The 20,159-nt window shown below is 41.5% G+C and overlaps 1 protein-coding gene across 1 annotated transcript; it reads right to left on the bottom strand.

The window, feature by feature from the left end:
• Positions 1-11,119: 11,119 nt before the first annotated feature.
• Positions 11,120-14,832, bottom strand: LOC137502972 (transcription factor Adf-1-like). Its single transcript, XM_068230252.1, has 2 exons — positions 14,700-14,832; positions 11,120-11,937 (listed from the first exon to the last, which is right to left on the bottom strand). Exons 1-2 carry the CDS (start codon positions 14,830-14,832, stop codon positions 11,120-11,122), a joined length of 951 nt encoding a protein of 316 aa, XP_068086353.1.
• Positions 14,833-20,159: the final 5,327 nt, after the last annotated feature.

Here is a 20,159-nt window from a genome sequence, read left to right as displayed (position 1 = left end):
ATTTGATGTACCTCTGCTAAGTGAGCCTGATATTGCTCTACATTAGCGAAGTACAGCCCGCAAACATCACATAAAGCGGATGTTATGCTACGGTGTTTTACTTTTTTATGCCGCGTAAGGGTATCTACCCTCGCAAACGTCGCCTCACACTGCTCGCAGGAGAACGTATCAGACGCCTCACGATGTTTCGATTTTACATGACGCGTAAGGGCATCTCGTCTTGTAAAAGTTACATCGCACTGCGAGCAGGGAAACATCTGAAAAGAGAACAACCAATAGAGATTAGCCTAAAATTGCGATGTTCAACCTATAGAGGTCGGACATGACTGTGAGTTTGAAATTATACGATTAACCTCTTCTATAGTATGCGGATTAAAGAAAATAACTATTTATCAATAGACTAAAATTACGATGTTTTAGAAGAAACCAAGTTTCAGCCTGTTGAGGTCGGACGTGACTGTAAGTTTGAAATTCTAAGATTAAACTCGTCTATAGCATGAGGATTGAAGAGAACGACTTTTTATCAATAGACTAAAGTTACGATGTTTTAGAAGAAACCAAGTTTCAGCCTGTTGAGGTCAGACATAGCTATGTGTGTGTTTGAAATTATAAAATTAACCTCGTCTATAGCATGAGTATTGAAGAGAACGACTATTTATCAATAGACAAAAGTTACGATGTTTTAGAAGAAACCAAGTTTCAGCCTGTTGAGGTCAGACATAGCTATGTGTGTGTTTGAAATTATAAAATTAACCTCGTCTATAGCATGAGGATTGAAGAGAACGACTATTTATCAATAGACTAAAGTTACGATGTTTTAGAAGAAACCAAGTTTCAGCCTGTTAAGGTCAGACATAGCTATGTGTGTGTTTGAAATTATAAGATTAACCTCGTCTATAGCATGAGGATTGAAGAGAACAACTATTTATGATTAGCTTAAAGTTATGATGTTCGGAAGAAACCAAGTTTCAACGAATAGAGGTCAGACATACCTTAAAATCTTCGCGCTGCAAACTGTTACTCGGATGAATAAAATGCGTGCGTTCAAGCCTGAAACTCGAATGATAATATTCTGGTCGTACCTAAAAAGAAAAGAACACACATATGAATGTAGTGTAGGGTACATCAGCTAGCCTAGCTATCTTTACAACTCAAAGTTCGAAAACATACCTTAAAAATGCACGTGTTGCAGACTGTTACTGGGATGAATAAAGTGCGTACCTTCAAGCCTGTAACTCGAATGATAATATTCTAGTTGTACCTAAAAAGAAAAGAACAAACATATATGAATGTAGTGTAGGGTACATCAGGTAACTTAGCTATCTTTACAACTCTAAGTTCGAAAACATACCTTAAAAATGCACGTGCTGCAGACTGTTCCTCGGATGAATAAAATGCGTACTTTCAAGCCTGTAACTCGAATGATAATATTCTGGTCGTACCTAAAAAGAAAAGAACAAACAAATATGAATGTAGTGTAGGGTACATCAGCTAACCTAGCTATCTTTACAACTCAAAGTTCGAAAACATACCTTAAAAATGCACGTGCTGCAGACTGTTACTCGGATGAATAAAATGCGTACTTTCAAGCCTGTAACTCGAATGATAATATTCTAGTTGTACCTAAAAAGAAAAGAACAAACATATATGAATGTAGATGTCTATTACCTAGCGTAGAAGTTGCTTTGCAAAGAGTACCTAACAGTTCTGGCTTACCTTAAGATAAAGGCTGAAGAATAATATTCACAGCAGACAGTACTTAGACGGGAGATGTGTACGTAATAAACGCATACAGAGAACCGTGAGCGCTTCACGCAGACTGCAGCGAGTAAATATGCTCCTTGTTACCAAGCGGGTATCAAGAATTGCAGACGTTTTCGGTACAGTCGGAACGAAATGTTTATGCAACAGGAGCTCTCCTGAGGGTCTTACACTGAGTTCTGCAGGCTGATGTATTTAAGCCGGGATCGAACCTGCTGTTGATGCCGAGGTGTTAGAATTTAAGAGTTCTGCAGCGGATCGAGCCTTGGAAAGTTAGCCCGCGATTGCAATGTTTAGGGGAAAAACTAAGTTTCAACACATAGAGATCAGTCATAGTTGTAAGTTTGAAATTATAAGATTGACCTCTTCTATAGCATGAGGATTGAAGAGAACAACTATTTATCAATAGACTAAAGTTGCAATGTTCGGAAGAAACCAAGTTTCGACCTACAGAGGTCAGCCTACATCCACAGTACCCCCCCCCTACCTGTTAGCAACAACACGAAACGCTGAGGTACCGAAATATATAAGTTCTACAAGCAGGCGTATTTGTACTATGATTAAACGGGAAGGTTTGAGCTCAGCTCGAGAAGCTGCTAATAATTTTAATGCGAACTGTACCCGTGTAGCGGACTTCGTACTATGCTGAGGCAAACGCATTCCAGGTAGGAGCTGGCTAGCCGGATGCAGCTTGCGTGCGCGCGTGTGTGTAGGCATGCTTCAAAAACACATCCCAGACATTTTTTCTCGTTCTAGAGTCTGCTTATTCTAAATCCGGTGCTAGTACATAGCTACTCGTAAGGCATAACACCTGAAATGCACTAGGAAGCAGCTAGCCGCCGCTCTCCTCCTGTTTTACATGAGATTTTAAATTATAAGAACCTATTTTACGGCCAGATGCCCTTCCTGACGCGAGAATCTGTTTTACAGCCGGTTGCCCTTCCTGACGCTGAAGGACTAGGATTTAGCCAGTTACCCTTCCTGATGTAACAAGACTAGGAATTTTTTTTAGACTACACTTGGCTAGAAATAGCCACACGGAATTATTATATAGAAAGAGAATTACCGGCTCCTACAGTTTCGTTTAGTGTGCTTGCCTCTCACCCAGTAGTCTCAGGTTCGATTCTCTTGGGATTAAAAATATGTTTTACAGCCGAGTGCCCTCCCCCTCCTGACGCAAGAGTTTAAATCGCAAGAATCTGTTTTACGGCCGATTGCCCTTCCTGACGCTGAAAGACCAGGATTTAGCCAGTTACCCTTCCTGATACAACAGGACTAGGATTTATTTTTAGACTGCACTTGGCTAGAAATAGACACACGAAATTATTATATAGAGAGAGAATTACCGGCTCTTACGGTTTGGTTTAGTGTGCTTGCCTCTCACCCGACAGTCTCGAGTTCGATTCTCTTGGGATTAAAAATATGTTTTACAGCCGAGTGCCCTTCCCCTCCTGACGCAAGAGTTTAAATCGCAAGAATCTGTTTGACGGCCGATTGCCCTTCCTGACGCTGAAAGACCAGGATTTAGCCAGTTACCCTTCCTGATGTAACAAGACTAGGAATTTTTTAGACTACACTTGGCTAGAAATAGCCACACGGAATTATTATATAGAAATAGAATTACCGGCTCCTACAGTTTCGTTTAGTGTGCTTGCCTCTCACCCAGTAGTCTCAGGTTCGATTCTCTTGGGATTAAAAATATGTTTTACAGCCGAGTGCCCTCCCCCTCCTGACGCAAGAGTTTAAATCGCAAGAATCTGTTTTACGGCCGATTGCCCTTCCTGACGCTGAAAGACGAGGATTTAGCGAGTTACCCTTCCTGATACAACAACTCTAGGATTTATTTTTAGACTGCACTTGACTAGAAATAGCTACACGAAATTATTATATAGAAAGAGAATTGCCCGCTCCTACGGTTTGGTTTAGTGTGCTTGCCTTCTCTTGGGCTTAAAAATATGTTTTACAGCCGAGTGCCCTCCCCCTCCTGACGCAAGAGTTTAAATCGCAAGAATCTGTGTCAAAAAAAAGCATGATGATTTGTTTCCAAACAAGAGCACGTGGAATTTGCCGCCACCACATTTCAAACTAAAGATTGCAGCACTGTTCTCTCTAGATTAAAAACGGCGGATGACAGCAGTCAGAAAAGCATATAGGTTTGTAAAGCACGTGGAATTTCCCGCCACTACTAAGAGGGCAGCACTGTGCTCAAAGATGGCTGGTGACAGCTGCACGTGGCTTTGTTTATCTCACGCTAGTGAGGTTAAGTTGGTAGCACTAAGGTTTAGGTCCGTTAAGATAGCAGCACTGCGGATGACAGGTGACGAATTTGCAGCTACTGCCCACATGTCAAAGAATAAAGATACCAGCACGATGCTCTCTTGGCAGCCTTTCAAATTGTCCGCCACCACAGAGTGCAGCGCGGCGCTCTGTAGATTAAAGATGGCGAATGTGGAATTTGTCACCACCGCATAGAGTGCGGCACTGCGCTCTCTTGATTAAAGATGGCGGATGACAGCTGACGGAATTGCCCGCAAGAGTGCGGTACGGTGCTCTGTAGTTTAATGATGGCGGATGACAGCTGACGCAAGAGTGCGGCACGGTGCTCTGTAGTTTAAAGATGGCGGATGACAGCTGACGCAAAAGGGCAGCACGGTGTTCTGTGGTTTAAGGATGGTGGATGACAGTGCATAGGTTTGTTTCCAAACAAGAGAATGTAGAATTTTTCAAATTGCCGTCACCACATTTCAAAGGTATCTAGCTAAATAGTGCAGCACTGAGGTTTGTGATGCAAGATGGCGGATGACAGCTGTCAGAAAAAAGCACGTGATTTTGTAGAGTACGTGGAATTTGCCGCCACCACAAAGAGGGCAGCACTGTGCTCAAAGATGACTGCTGTCACGTGGAATTGTCTACCACCACATTTCAAAGGTATCTAGCTAAAGAGGGCAGCACTGAGGTTTGCGATGCAAGATGGCTGCTGTCAAAAAACATTTTTCAAATTATCCGCCACCACATTTCAAAGGTAAGTAACTAAAGAGGGCAGCACTGTGCTCTATAGATTAAAGATGGCGGATGTCAGCTGCACGTGGATTTGTTTATCTCACGCTAGTGAGGTTAAGTTGGTAGCACTAAGGTTTAGGCCCGCCAAGATGGCTGCACTGCCGATGACAGGTGACGAAATTACATCTACTACGATAAAGAGGGCAGCACAGTGCTCTGTGGTTTAAAGATGGCGGATGACAGCTGTCAAAAAGCACGTGGCTGTCAAAAAACACGTGGATTTGTTTATCTCACGCTAGTTAGGTTAAGTTGGTACTACTGAGGTTTAGGCCCGTCAAGATGGCAGTACTGAGGTTAGCGATGCGTTGTTGTCTGTCAAAAGCACGTGGCTGTCAAAAAACACGTGGATTTGTTTATCTCGCGCTAATTAGGTTAAGTTGGTACCACTGAGGTTTAGGCCCGTCAAGATGGCAGTACTGAGGTTAGCGATGCGTTGTTGTCTGTCAAGAAGCACGTGTCTGTCAAAAAATGCACGTGGCTTTGTTTACCAATTCAAATCTCGCGCTAGTTAGGTTAAGTTGGCAGCACTGGAAGCCCGCTAGTTAGGTTAAGTTGGCAGCGCTGGAAGAGGCCTCTGGCTGTGGTGGAGGAGGCCTCTGGGAGCACTGCGGTGGCGGTGGCGGCCGAATCCCTGTATTATACTACTAATAGTGATTGTCAGCAGGAGGGCGTCTGCTGTTGTAATCAGTACTCCCCACATCGACTTTAAGTAGCAATAGGTATGGTGTCCTGCTCTAACGCCTGTGTACCATAGTAATGTATAATTCCCTTTTTGATTTGACTAGCAGAAGGCAAGGGAGCATGCATATTTTTAAAACTCTTTTACCTGATTCTCTTTATCATTAGGTATATGTGCCCCCAATTAAAAACAAATTTACCAAAAAAAATTGACTGACGTTACGCATAGTGAATTGTGGCCGAAGGTGGACCTGTCGTTGTCATCACAACTCTGCAACTCGCACTTTACATTGGAAACAACGTCTGCGGACCTCCCTATGCTTTTTCTCGGATAACATCAAGAGACATACAATTAAAAAGTTCTTATTCACTTCATGTACAGCGAATTACTTTGATATCCGTACACATTGTAGAATACCGTAGCGAAGCATAGGTACATTTGCTAGTGAAGTATAAATTGTCACCTAAATGTTATTCATGTACATTAGGGACTAAACTTATGATATAAAAATAAGTTATGTTAAAAGTAATGTATGTGGATGTAAATGATCGGGTTTTAATAATAGGCCTTAAGGACCTAGGATGCTCTATTTATGAAGGCAGATAGTGCTCAATGGAAATAGCCTAGCCATGTCAAGTGACAGAATGGTACCATAGCTCATATTTATGTTCACTGAGGGGGTTCGAACCTACTATCTCCCGAATACTGGATACTGGCTGCAATTAAGCGACTGCAGCTATCAAGCTCTGTGAGGAAGTAGCAACAAATACTGCATTATGGAGAGTATATTATTGAGCACATGAAGCGACAAGCGCAGTTTAAGGTGATAATCACTCTCTGTGCTCATTCAACAACCCCAAGCTTGTCTAATAAAAATACGTATCTAATTAATGCAAATTTTAAACCATTATTAGTCTCTCTTCTATAATGTGTGAAGATAGATTGACAAATCTTCTTAATGTCCTAAAGTGATCGTTCATCTAGTTATTCGATCATGATTCTTACAGTGAGGTTGGCATAAATAGTAGAATGTTCATGAAGTTAAAGTTTTCAGTAAATGATGAAGATACATAATGTAATTATGCCTAAATAAAATGATTAACCTCACATGACCTTATATTGGGGGGGGGGGGGAGAATTTGAAAGTAGGGCTTGGCCAAGAGTGCAAGCTTAACCTAATGGGCACGGATTTGACTTGGTGCCTGACGTCACAGGCCCTGGATTCAACCCTAGGCTTAACCTCACAAGGTCATTAGCTTTACAGACTCATGTTTGATGTCCAATAGTACTGGCTGAAGCTAACAGGCATGGATTTGTTTCCCGGTTTAACCTTTATGAGGGCGTTATAGACTCAAGTTTGAGAATCGATCTTAGACTTAACCTAGCTAGACAGGATGAGATATGGTCCATGGGCTTTAGGAGATGAGCTTGGAACTGGATGATGGCCATTCGCATTATTTTAATAGGACAAGGGAGATGGTGTAAAGATTCATACATGTGCTTTATTCTTAGGGGCATAATGCTGAAAGGTGACATCAGGTCATAGAGCTGAGTGACTGCAAAAGGCCAAAAGTACAAAAAGGATACAGATCAATATGCCAAAAGGACAAATGTGCAAAAGTGTTAAATGGTTAAAGGACAAGATGGGAAAAGGGCTAAAACTAAAGGGCAAAAGGGAATGAGCTGTGGTCTAGGGCTCAGAGCTGAATGTGGAACAAGATATTGGTATGGGACTACGGAGATGGTGAAAGTTTAATGCATGTGCATTATTCACAGGAACATACCTTTATAAAGCTACCTCAAGGTCCTTACGCTGAGCTACTGCAGAGTCAAGGATGCTAGCATGTGGGCTGATGCACAATGTGCTGTTGGTATTTAGTGCTTGGAACCCCAATTTTATTATTGTAACAATTCAAGCTCAGCGATTTGAATTCTGGATACTTATAGTAGCTTATAATACTGTTGACATCACTCAGCAGATTAAAACTTAAATGTTCAGAACTGAGGAAATGTTCGCACAACACGTGACTGAGAATGGAACCCAGGGCTCATTCCTTTGGATGGCTGATTATAAAGCTAAGTAAATGACTGCACGTTGAAAGTGTGCATTTAATTCAAAACACCTAACGTTTGAGCTGAGAGAAATTAAAAGATCCCCACACCAACTGGGAATAGAACTCGGCACTCTTTCCCTTGGAATGATGGCTACCATAGCAACTAAATTATTGCGCGATAAACTCAAAAACACCTCAAATTTGAAGTACAAGAAATGAACATTTTGCATACACGACTAGGATTCGAACCCGGCACTCATTTACTAGGGGAAGCAAACAAGCATGCTAAACTAAATGACTGTTTCTTTGAAACACCTAGCTCAGTGTTACAAGATTCAAAGTTAAAAATTACTGACAGAACTAGGACTTGAACCTGGAGCTTGCTTGGACCGAAAGCTAAACTGCTATTCAGATATCTAATACCAAAAATTCAAACTTCTAATTCTGAGCAAAGAAAACAATCGTTTATTTTGGGTCTCAGAACGGGAGCTCACTCCTACTAAGATCTAAAGATATGAAGTTCATAAGATGAAAAAAATGTTTAAAATCCTTAATCCGATGCAGAATCAATGACAAACTCTCCTTCCACTGAAGCGTAAGTGTGAACGATTAGCACAAACTATGTTAACTGAATGTGGAGAGAGAATGAGATCGTGACATATGTGTATCTCAGCAAAAAAAAAAAAAAAAAAAAAAAAAAAAAAAAAAAAAAAAAAAAAAAAGACAGCAGGAACATGCTGATTAGACTTGGAAATATTTGCTATGACACGAAATATAAAGTTCATTGTTTTTGCAATTAGCCTAGTATGCACATTTCAGCAAAAGAATATTGGCGGTACGAACAAATTTACTATACTTGGAAGTAACTTATTTGCTAAGACGGGGAATACAAAGTTTATTGTTCCCGCATTGAGTTCTGGGCTGTTGATTTGAACCCTGGAGACGTGTAATTGCCTGCCATAGTGTTTACATCACTTGGCACCTAAAATTAAAGCTGCGAACAATTAAAAAATCCGCAGGCTGCCTGGGAATCAAACTCGGCAAACTTTCCCTTGGACTGCTGACTATCATAATAACTAAAGGATTGTACATTCAATTCAACACACACAACCTTCGAGCTAAAAGAAATTAAAAAATCACCGACTAGACTAGGAATCGAACCAGTGGATTCTTAACATGGGAAAAAAACATGCATACTCACTAAACGACTGTACATTAAAAGCATGTGTGTTTAATTTAAACACATCAAGTTCGACTTTCTTTCGTAGTGGGGACAATAATAATACTCACTCTATGTCTTACTAACTACACTTGAACATTTTAAAAGTTCGCAATAATAATTTTGAAGATCCAGGCTGCTTTCACGCTGAGTACTCAACATTCATTGCTATTAATTTGTTAATTTGTTAAGTGCAGAAACGTCAATCCCCTTCCCAAACAGTCTTTTAAGAGGCCGACGTGTCAGAATTTAGTCCTGCAAGTTTCCTTTATGTTCCACTAAATCTAATGACACAAGGCTGACGTATCTGAACACCTTCAAATACAATCGGGCTGAGCCTTAACCGTCTGAGCTACTCAGCCCGACAATTCAACTATTAAGTTCAAAAAACACGCACACACTAGTAATGATGATAACAATAGTAACCTGGAGGATCCAACCCATCTCCGTACTGAATACTCAACATGCATACCAAATAAGTTAGTCCCGCAGAAGCTTACATCTTATCAGAATCGCCTACCTGGTAATAAATAGTGAAATCCTCGGTCCAGCTGGGAATTACCCAATCAAGTATATTTAAAACAGAGTGGGTTACATACACACACAATAATAATATGGAAGAACCAAACCACGTTTGTACGGAATACTCTACACGCTTACCTGATAAGAAAAATAAACCTCGTGCCGGGATTTAGTCCAGCAGGAGTTCACGTCTTATCAGACTTAAACAATAAAGAAAAAAAGCCAACCTAAGTGGGAACTACAAAATCTAGAATATTTAAGTCAGCGTGGATTGCACCTACATGGACATTATTTCTGTAGTATTCAATCATTACCAAGCGAAGTGCTAGTCTGGAACCATAGACGTGTTCTACACTCAGTTGTCAAAGACCAAAGGGGTTGCTCTATTGTAGTTTCTAACAACTAGGCTCACAATAATGATGCTGAAAAGTAAACAGGAAGTTTCGTGTTATTGCATTCCTTGGACCCTGCAGGCTAGGTGTGCGCAAAAATAATCAGTACTGTTAGAGCTTGTCAGCATTATTATTGTGACCCTAGAAGTTAGAAACTACAAATAGAAATCCCTTTGGTCTCTGACAACTGAGTGTGGAACACGTCTTTGCTTTTTAACAATTGAATATTATGGAAATGATGTGCATGTAGGTGTAATCCAGGCTGACTTAAATATTCTAGATTTTGTAATTTCCGGCAGAGTCGGTGATTTTACACTTTACTGAGTAATTCTAATAAGACGCAAACTCAAGCAGGACTACATTGTGGCACCAGATTACTTTTCCTTATTGGGTAAGCATATGGAGTATTTAGTAGGAAAGTGGGTTGGATCCCCAAATTATGATTATTATTATTGAGTGTGCGTGTGTGTGTGCATGTGTAATCCTGGCTGATTTTCCTGGCTGTGACGGGGATGTTATTCTTTATCAGATGATTATGATAAGATGATAACTCCTGCTAGACTAACATTCAGCAACAGATAACATTTTGTTTTTGGGTAAACAGGTATAGTATTCATTACGAAGGTTGGTTGGATCATCAAAATGATTATCACTATTAGCTTGTCACCCTCCGCAGCATAACGGTTAGGCCGGCCGCAAGATGAGACGCAGGTCCGTGAGGTGACGCAGGGTGACTCACGTCGAATTCCTCACGGCAGAGTGAGTCACGGCGACAATCGTCGCAAGTTGGATCGCAGTTTCAGTACGCAGTTTACCACGGAACTTCAGCTCTGGCAGAGATGGCGAATACTGCTGCTATGTTAATAGACTTGAGTTCAGAATCGGATTCCGATACCGAGTTTGTGTTCGAAACGGTATGTTACAGTGCTCTGATGAAACAAAAAGCAAGAACAAGTGCTTACATGAAAAAAAGACTAAGCTATGGGGAATTTGCTTTAACTAAGGAATTTGATGATGAAAAATTTACGAATTATTTTAGGTTAAACCGTGATCAGTTCAAGGAAGTGCATGATCTCATCAAGAACGAAATTGACAGACAGGGATGCAACGCTACAAGGCCTATTGGTACTGAGGAGAAAGTTGCTGTGTTTTTAAGGTAAGCCATTATACGTTATCTGTTTTATTTATAATCGATTACTGTAAGTAACCAAATATTACGATCTGGGGTTAATGTACCTTCAGTATCGTCGGAAAGTAAAAAGGTACGGTAGCTTTTATAGAAAAACCTTTATTTAATAAACAGAATAATGATCACACGACAAAGGTGTTCTCTAATAACACACACGTAACCTCTGTACATCAAATGTAAACAGGAAAACTTTTACTGACAGAAATTCAATTTTCAGAAAAGTCATTAATAAGTGTGAGCAAATCACTCCGATTTGAAGTCGTAGTTGAAGTGTTTTTTTTCGAACACAGAGTTCTCCTGTTGGTTTGGTAATGGACTGTCGCAATGTGAAGAATGGGCTGGAGTAGATAAGCTGGTGCAGGATGGACTGGGTGTTCGATTACTATACGGGGACAAGTTGTCATGTGATGGCCGCTGAATTGTGTTATACTGTGGAGTTCTCGCGGGAATGTTCAGCAACGTGGCCTCCATTTCTGTAGCCACACGGAAAATACTGTTTCTGACGATAAACTGAGATGACGGAGGCATATTTTTGGTCACCTTGTACATAGACATGAAGAAGTGGTAGAGAGGATCACTTGGAGCGCTTGTTTGTACCAACAGACTTTTCCTTTCTTCCGATCTCGATTTTCTTCGTTCTTCATGTTGTTCCATGCTTCGTTTGAGTAAGCTAGTAACAGTGTCTTTCTTCACTTTCTTAGCAGATGAAGGACCTTGTGTCGGAGGTGAAATATCACGAACTGCCTCTGATTGGGCTTTGTCTCGAGCACTTCTGATTCCCTGCTGCACGTTCAATGACTCCTCACGTTCTTCGACTACATCAGTTGGACTATCGATGTCACAATTTTGCGAAGAGGTTTCATTATCGTCAATGTATTCATTTAGGTTCCCTTCTCGTGTTGTATTGGCCATATATGGTTGTAGAAATCCCATCTGTTTTTTAAATTTCCACTGTTTAACAGATTCAGCCGGTGCTCCACTTTTCATGTGTTTTTGCTGTCTTCTGAGAGCATCTCTCAGCGAATGTCTCAGTTTTTCCCACGTCGCCTTCGCTTCAGCACCTGCAACAATGGTGCCAAAAGAGCATTTAGATATGTAAAAATATTTACTTTTTAAGTAAATGCATGAACAAATACAGCCATACAACAATAATTCCCTACTATTTAATTTTTTCTTGTATGTTTTAGGTATTTGGCTACAGGAAACACATACAGAACTATTGCCTACAGCTACAGAATGGGGGAACGAACGGTCTCTAATATCGTGCTGGAAATATCTCAAGCTGTATGGAAAGTAATGCAACCATTATTTTTGCCGGAACCCACAAAAGAACAGTGGGAATCAATCGCATCTGGTTTCGAACAAAGATGGCAGTTCCCGCATTGCATTGGCGCCATTGATGGGAAACATGTTGTGATAAGAAAACCCGGGAAAACTGGATCCTCTTATTTCAATTATAAACACACTTTCTCCATCGTGCTAATGGCTACCGTGGACTCAAACTATAAATTCATTACTATTGATGTAGGGTCACAAGGGAGGTTCAGTGATGGAAGCATTTTTAACACAAGCGTTGTGGCAAAAAAAAAAAAAAAAAAAGAAGATAAAACGCGCATTACAGCTTCCGTCACCTGCAGTACTACATCCAATACAGGATCCGATGCCTTTTGTGTTTGTAGGAGATGAGGCGTTCCCTTTATCGGAGAATTTGATGCGACCTTATCCGAAACGAAGCGTTACTGACAATTACGAAAACAAAGTGTTCAACTATAGACTGTCAAGAGCACGCCAAACGGTAGAATGCAGTTTTGGTATACTTGCTTCACGTTTTCGAGTTTTTCGAGCACCATTTGAAATTAAAGTAGATAGTGTTGTCAATATTGTGAAGGCAGCTTGTGTGTTGCACAACTATTTAAGGAATTATGCTGCTGAAATAAGTACAGACGACACTATAGAGGATATGCCAAATGATCAAATGGGACCATTGTTACAAACAAATGTAACACGAAGTTCACAGAAAGCTTTTACAACTCGACAGAACTTTACTACATACTTCAACACTACAGGAATGGTTCCTTGGCAGAGGTAAAGTGTTTCAAAAGGAAAGTACTGAAGAATTGAGAATTTGCGTACAGTTACATTGCGAACTCTGTAGAAAGTTTATCCCTAAGTAATGCGATTCTTGTGAAAATAAAGGATAACAGCTTCAATAGGAACATTCTGTTTTTAAGTCGGCCATCTCTGAGTGTTTTTTAAATACTTCACTACAGCTGAGACTGCAAGGGGTGTTGGGAAGAACAGCTGGCTTATTTGCGTTCCCTGTGCTTGAATGAGTCATTTACGGTTAGTGACGAATGAGTTATGAAAGACTTAATTTTGCCTTCAATTTCATACTTGATATGAACGTGTGGGTGAAAGATGGATGATGTTATAACTGATTAAGTGAATGCCTGCACTTCTCGGGTTAACTCGTGGTAGTCTTATCGTGTTTATCAAGAATGTATCTTTCGCTTAAAATTATATCTTTAGCTACAGTTTAAAGTAGTTTAATTTACCTACAGTACATGGACATAGAATTAAGTGTACTGAGGCAGTACAATTTAGTATGTATGATATGGTTTGTCATAACTGCAGGCCTCATAGCCTGAGCGGCGCTATATAAAAGAAATTAATAATAATAATAATAATAATAATAATAATAATAATAATAATAATTTACCGAGCAAGTGGCCGCGTGGTTTGGATCACGTTGGCAGCCTGCATTCGGGAGATAGTGCATTCGAAACCCACAATCGGCAGCCCTGAAAATGGTTTTCCGTGTTTTCCCATTTTCACACCAGGCAAATGCCGGGGCTGTACATTAAATAAGGCCACGGCCGCTTCCTTCCCTCTCCTGTCCCTTTCCTATCTCATCGTCGCCATATGACCTATCTGTGACGGTGCGACGTAAAGCAACTTGTAAAAAGAAAATAATAATACTCATAATTACTTCCTTCTCTCATACCCCCTCAACATAACTTCGTCACATTATTTGTTATTTATTTCTCTCACTAAAAATCACTTTTTGTATATGGAAATGAGTTGTTTTCAATTTGTATATCTCAGTCTAGCCATTAAAAAAATTGTATTTGTCACATGAGTTTATTTTTGGAATTTCTTATTTGAAAAACAATTATTTTTGCATTCATCAATAGATAAAACATTTAACTGCAATAAATTGGTATTTTGTTGTTTTATATTGTACATTATTTCTTCCTCTAAACACAATATATAGTTTATGGTGGTTCAGACAACAAAATGCATTTAATACGATTTTTCAAAAAGAGTTCCTGGTTTAGCAACGAGAGTTTTAATAACAACCAGATGAAAGGTTAACAAAGAGTCCCCCTGTGGCTGGGGGTGGTAGAATAACACCCACGGTATATCCTGCCCGTCTTAAGAGGCGAATAAAGGGGGCCCCAGGGGCCCTGAAATTGAGAGGGTGGGTTGGCGACCATGAGGCCCTTAGCTGAGTCCTGGCATTGCATTGCTTCAACTTACTTGTGTCAGGCTATTCACTTTTATCTATTATATCTGACCTCCCTTGGTCAAGTCTTGTTCTTTTCCGACCCCGACGGTATTCTAGCACTCGAAGCCTAGGGAGTCTTTCGTTTTCACGCCCTTGGCCAATACCTTCATTCTTTGAAGTGTTGGATCCCTTCCATTTTTTTCCCCCTTATGATTAGTGTTATATAGAGGATGGTTGTCTAGTTGTACTTTCTCGTAAAACAATAATCACCACCACCATCACCACCGGTTAACAAAGAATTACAATGCTACTTACCACTCCGTATGGCGGTTTCCTTGGCCACTTCCTCCCACTTCTCTGCCTTCAGCTTCGTTTTCAAGTAATCTCCGTGGCTTGTATCATACAGAACTTCGCGAACACGCACGGCTTCAATTAGTTTTTCTTCCATTTCGAACTACAAAACACAGTATGAACAACCAAAATCACCGTGAGTCTTGCAGGAAACTGCGGAAGTGAGACTGCGGTCCGCAGGGTCACCACGGGCAGCAACTGCGTCACGTCACCCTGCGCCGTAACATGCGCGGGTCCAGTCAGTTCTGTGGTTCGCAGAAACTCACCGTGAGTCACCCTGCGTCACGTCACGGACCTGCGTCTCATCTTGCGGCCGGCCTTAGTGTTGTTAGTTGCCGTTCTCGAACGCCCAGGTTCGATTTCCGGTACTGCCAGAAATTTCAGAATAGCAGGAGGGCTGGTATGTGGTTAAAATGGTGCATGCAGCTCACCTCCATTGGGGGTGTGCCTGAAAGGAGCTGCACCAACTCAGGATAAGGACACGATTTTACTTATTATTAGTGTTTGTTTTCAGCACTTCATAGTTGGACTGTCAGGCTGAGTAGTTTAGACGGTTAAGGCGCTAGCCTTCTAACACCAACTTGGCAGGTTCGATTCTGGTTCAGCCCGATGGTATTTGTAGGTGTTCAAATACGTCAGCCTAGTGTCGGTAGATTTACTGGCATGTAAAGGGAAACTTGCAGGACAAAATTCTGGCACCTTCGAAAACTGTCTGAAGCAGGGATTGCAATTTCAGCACTTAGCAAATTAATTGCCAAGCTGAGTAGCACAGACAGTCAAAGTCTTTTCTTTCTTAGTATGCATGTATGTTGAGTATTTGGCATGAAAGAAGCCTGGATCTTCAAAATTACAATTATTATTATTTGCGAACTTTTCAGATGTTGGAGTGTAGTTAGTAAGACGTAAAATGAACATTGTTATCATCCCCACTTCGAAAGAAAGTTGAACTAGAGGTGATTTGATTGAGCACAAGGTCTTTGATGTACAGACATTTAGTTAGCATGCATGCTTGTTTCCCATATAAAGGACCCATGGTTCGATTCCTAGTTGGGTTGGCGATGTATTTAATTTCTTGTATCTTGAAGGACAAGTGTCTTTGAATTTTATACACAAACATTTATTTACCATGATAGCCAGCAGTCCAAGAGAAAAAGTGCCGAATTTGATTCCCAGTTGGGGTGGTATTATTTAATTTATCACAGCTCAAACACCATGTGTTTTGAATTAAATGGATGCTTTCAATGCACAGTTATTTCCTTAGCATGATACTCAGCAGTGAAAAATGGAAGAGCCCTGTGTTCCATTCCAGTCATGTGGACCGCGAATACTTTTTTCGATTCTGAACACAAAGTTTTATTCCCTAAATGATGTCAACAATATTGTAAGCTACTATAAGTCACATAGAGTTCAAATTTATAAGCTCGAAATGTTACAATAGAAAGTTCAGAGTTCCAAACACTAAAATCCAAAAGCGAGTTACGCTTCAGCTCACATGCGTGCATCTCTGACTCTGCGGCCGCTGGGCTTCAAGACCTTGTTATTATAGGTATGCACCTATGAATGATGCACATATATTTTATCCTTCACCATCTCCCCAGTCCTATACAGCCATCCTGTTCCAATTCTGCTCTGAGCCCTACACCATACTTCATTCCACTTAGCCCTTCTGCCCTTCAGCCATTTAGCCCTTTTGTCTTATAGCTATTTAACCCTTTGGCCCTTTTGCAGTTTCTCAGATCCATGACCTAAGGCCACCTTTCAATGTTATGGCCCAATGAATAAGGCATATAGCAAGCCTTATGCCGTTTCCCTAGCCTAATAAAACAATGTGTGTAACCGCCATCTTGTTCTGAGAACAGGTCCAAAAGCCACTGGACCTTGTCTCAACTTGTATGGATAGGTTAAGCCTGGGATAAAAACTGAAAGTCGAGTCTGTAATGTCCTTGTAAAGTTAAGATGGGCATCAAATTCGTGCCTGTTTTCTTAAACTAGCACTCATGACGCTAATCACATTGGCAGTTGTGTTTAGCCAGCACTCTTGGCATCAAACTTGAGTCTGTAAAACCATTGTAAGTTTAAGCCTAGGGTTGAATCCATGGCACGTGAAGTTAGGCATAAAGACGAATCTGTCCCTGTTAGGTTAAGCATGCACTCTTAAGACAGCACATTCGGTGTGGCGGAGGCGTGTCGCAGGGGCATATGGTGGCAGTGGCCGGCAAACATGTGAATAGTATCTACTAATATCTTCTTCCATCAGTGTTACTTAAACCATGTTCCATACCTTCCAAGGACAGTGAAGAATATCTTCGAAGTATTATATACTTATATTGTAAAACATTTCTGTGTGTTGATTTTCAATTCAAAAAGACTCTAATATTAAACAACATCAAGAAGACTTAATTTTTGTAATTCTCATGATTTTTGATCAGTTATATTTTAAAATAAATGTAGTCTCTTGTTGTACTTTGTTTCATTAACCAGTTGTGTTCCCATTTCCCCCAAACTACTCTGCACCCAACTGGTGAACACAGGGAATCTAGAGGTGGACCATTTGTATTAGCATATCATTGAAACTCCAGGTTACAGTTAAAAGTCACTATTTTTAAGAACTTGCAGGATTACTGTCTTCAGTGATAATTCTAACAGTTTCCACTGCATTTGGTTTGGTCCAACCATGCAGTTCCTTGTCAGATGACCACATGGATCGGGCCGTCATCGTATGTACCGATTAGTACAAGCTGCGAGGCCGCGGTCTGCATTCTGGCGTCGCAGTCTCCTCACGGAGGTTGCGGATTCTCTTCGGCTGCCATTCAACGGTCGGCTCAGAATTGGTATGGACCAGGGGAATCCAACTGTCTAATTAAAATAAAGCTTTGCGACGGCCCAAGCGGGTGTTGACACAATGTGATTTCTGCCCAGTGCTCTGAATGTCAACGTGAAGAAATTCAAGGAAGTGTGGGTAAACGGCGGGAGTAACTATGACTCTCTTAAAGTGTCTTGAGGTGTCGGGCATGTAAGTCGTAGTATCCAAGATGAAGCGTACGTTATTTGCTCATCGTTTGAGGTGTCGGGCATATAAGACCCAGTATCCAAGACGAAGCCTCTGGGGCAGCTCGAGTACCTCCCCGTTACCCGCAACGGGTGTGTGTCTTCAGCACCTGTTGGCCAAAGTGGTCGATGGTCAGGGCAGGCACAATATGCCTTGTCATCTGCACAAGCCTGCTGCTGGAAAGTCACCCCAAGTCCGTACCTGTGGGGTCCAGTCCTTGAGCAAGACCATCCTGGCGTGGATAAAATCCCATTTATTGCTCGGGATGAACTAAACAGGAGGGTAAACACCCAGTCATGGGGATGGGCTCTTTGGGGCTAATCCCTCCTTAGAGTGGAGAGAATGATTGCGTGCAATCAAATGAGTCCTCAAAGGGCCTCGGATTCGGTCACGTCAGGTCCCACGCACCGTCTAAGCCGGCAGGGGACCATCGATGACAACCAGGGCGATCCACCGGTCTACGTCGACGTTCCCTTCATGATAACTGATTGTACCGTTTGTCTTCGCGGGACGAAGGGAACATATAAGGGTCTGAGCATCAATGATTATGTGGCTCATCATAAAACTAAGCATCCTTCCTTAAAGATTTTATTTCATTGCACGTCTTGCCTGAAGACGTATGTTGGTAAGCATGTCGCTCAGACACATATTCCCAAGTGCACGGGCCCGCCCAAACCCGTGACACTTTCATACACATGTTCAGCGTATACGATGGAATTTGCTACGCAAAGAGGTCTGTCCCAACATTAGCGCCATACTCATCCGCCCCTCAGAAACTTGAGGCGTAAGGATCCCGTTCCCAGCACAAAGCCCCGCCTTGCTGCAGGTAGTGGGAAAGAGAGCAAGTTCGCTGCTTAGGAACTCGTGAAAATGTACACACTCTAGCGGGATCAAAGAGGGAATCCGGATTCAAATAGACTCATATTTGAATCGTTGGGAACTAAGACCAAAAAGCAAATAAGTGATAAGCAATGTCAGCCCGCCTATCAAAGGGCTAGGGATGATTTCCTTCTTAGGATTCAGGCCATCCCTCCAGTTGCTTGGGGGTGAACGGCTGAGCGCAGCCAGTCGCCATGTGCTAGCACCCCGACGGGCGTTCAACCTATCACTTCACCAGGAGGGAGGGAAGTACAGACTACCCCTGGCGTACCCATTGGGGATGATCAAGGCGAAGGACCATCTCAGCAGGGTCCAGTAATAGCTACCATCTGGGAGGAAGTATCTGGGGTGGAAGAGAATCAGGGTTCTCACGATTTTGTTGTCATAGGGGAGCCTTTTACACCCCTATGCATTTGACGAGTGTCCCTGTTGAAGATGAGCCCCAGATCTCCGTTGAGGATCCTCACCCCTGGTTAGAGGCATCTTGGCGGAAGATGCTTCTAGATCAGATTAAGAAAGGGGACCTTAAATCCGGTCTGGGACTGCCGGGAGCATGGGAACCAAGACGTCTGCTGAGAGAGGCGACCAGCAGTGTGAATATCACACAGGAAATTGTAGATACTGTATACACCGTGGTCGTCGAATTCCTCTCAAATGAAAGTAAGCAGAATGATTCCGTCCAGGATGGAGCTTCTTCCCATAATAAGAAGAAAAAGAAATCCACCACAAAAAAGGTGCGAGTTAAAAGATAACCATGATACCTGATCTCACAACAACAACAACATTTCTTTCTGCATTTTATTGACTTGGTTCTCATATAGTTTGACCCCTGAACATTTACAGCAATAACGGCACAAACTTTTTCAGAGCAGCTACAGAAATCAAGGCCTTTCTGCAAAACAACCCTCAGAAAACCAACTTTTCACATAACTGCAGGCATGGGACTGACGTGGCATTTCATCCCTTCTGAAGCATCACACTTTGGTGGAATCAAGGAAGCAGCTGTCAAGAGTCTGATATATCACCCCAGATAAGTGATGAATTCTTATTGCTTCACCAACAAAGAATGGACCATTATTACAACACATCCTTTCACCAATGCTAAATGATGACCCTATTGAAACTTCTTACCTAACTACATCCCATTTCCTTATAGGAGAGCCAATTAACTACACTCTCTGATCATGAGTATACTTCCTCTCTCATCGCAACCTTGCCCATGTGAATATATTTTCAGCAGCTAACATAGAAATCCTGGAACAGATGGTGAAATGAATACCTCAATAAATGGGCAATGAAATACCCCATACCAATATAGTCATACTGAACGATGATGACACACATGCTATGAAGTGTACGATTAGTGTGATCAAATTTATATCCTGGTAATGACGAATTCATTCACGTAATGAATGTTCAGGTCAGTAACAGTGAATTTACAAGGCCTATTCCCAAACACTATCCCTTACGAAGTATGAAAGAGAAAGGCCAGATAA

Source organism: Anabrus simplex, chromosome 14 (assembly GCF_040414725.1).
Source record: "Anabrus simplex isolate iqAnaSimp1 chromosome 14, ASM4041472v1, whole genome shotgun sequence".
Taxonomy (NCBI): domain Eukaryota; kingdom Metazoa; phylum Arthropoda; class Insecta; order Orthoptera; family Tettigoniidae; genus Anabrus; species Anabrus simplex.
This window is presented reverse-complemented; position numbering and strand designations above follow the sequence as displayed.

Excerpts from the sequence above, each read along its gene's own strand:
- LOC137502972 (XM_068230252.1), bottom strand. The coding sequence starts at position 14,832 with ATGGAAGAAAAACTAATTGAAGCCGTGCGTGTTCGCGAAGTTCTGTAT. Across the intron at positions 11,938-14,699 it reads GGAAACCGCCATACGGAGTG|GTGCTGAAGCGAAGGCGACG; the intron begins GTAAGTAGCATT and ends CCATTGTTGCAG.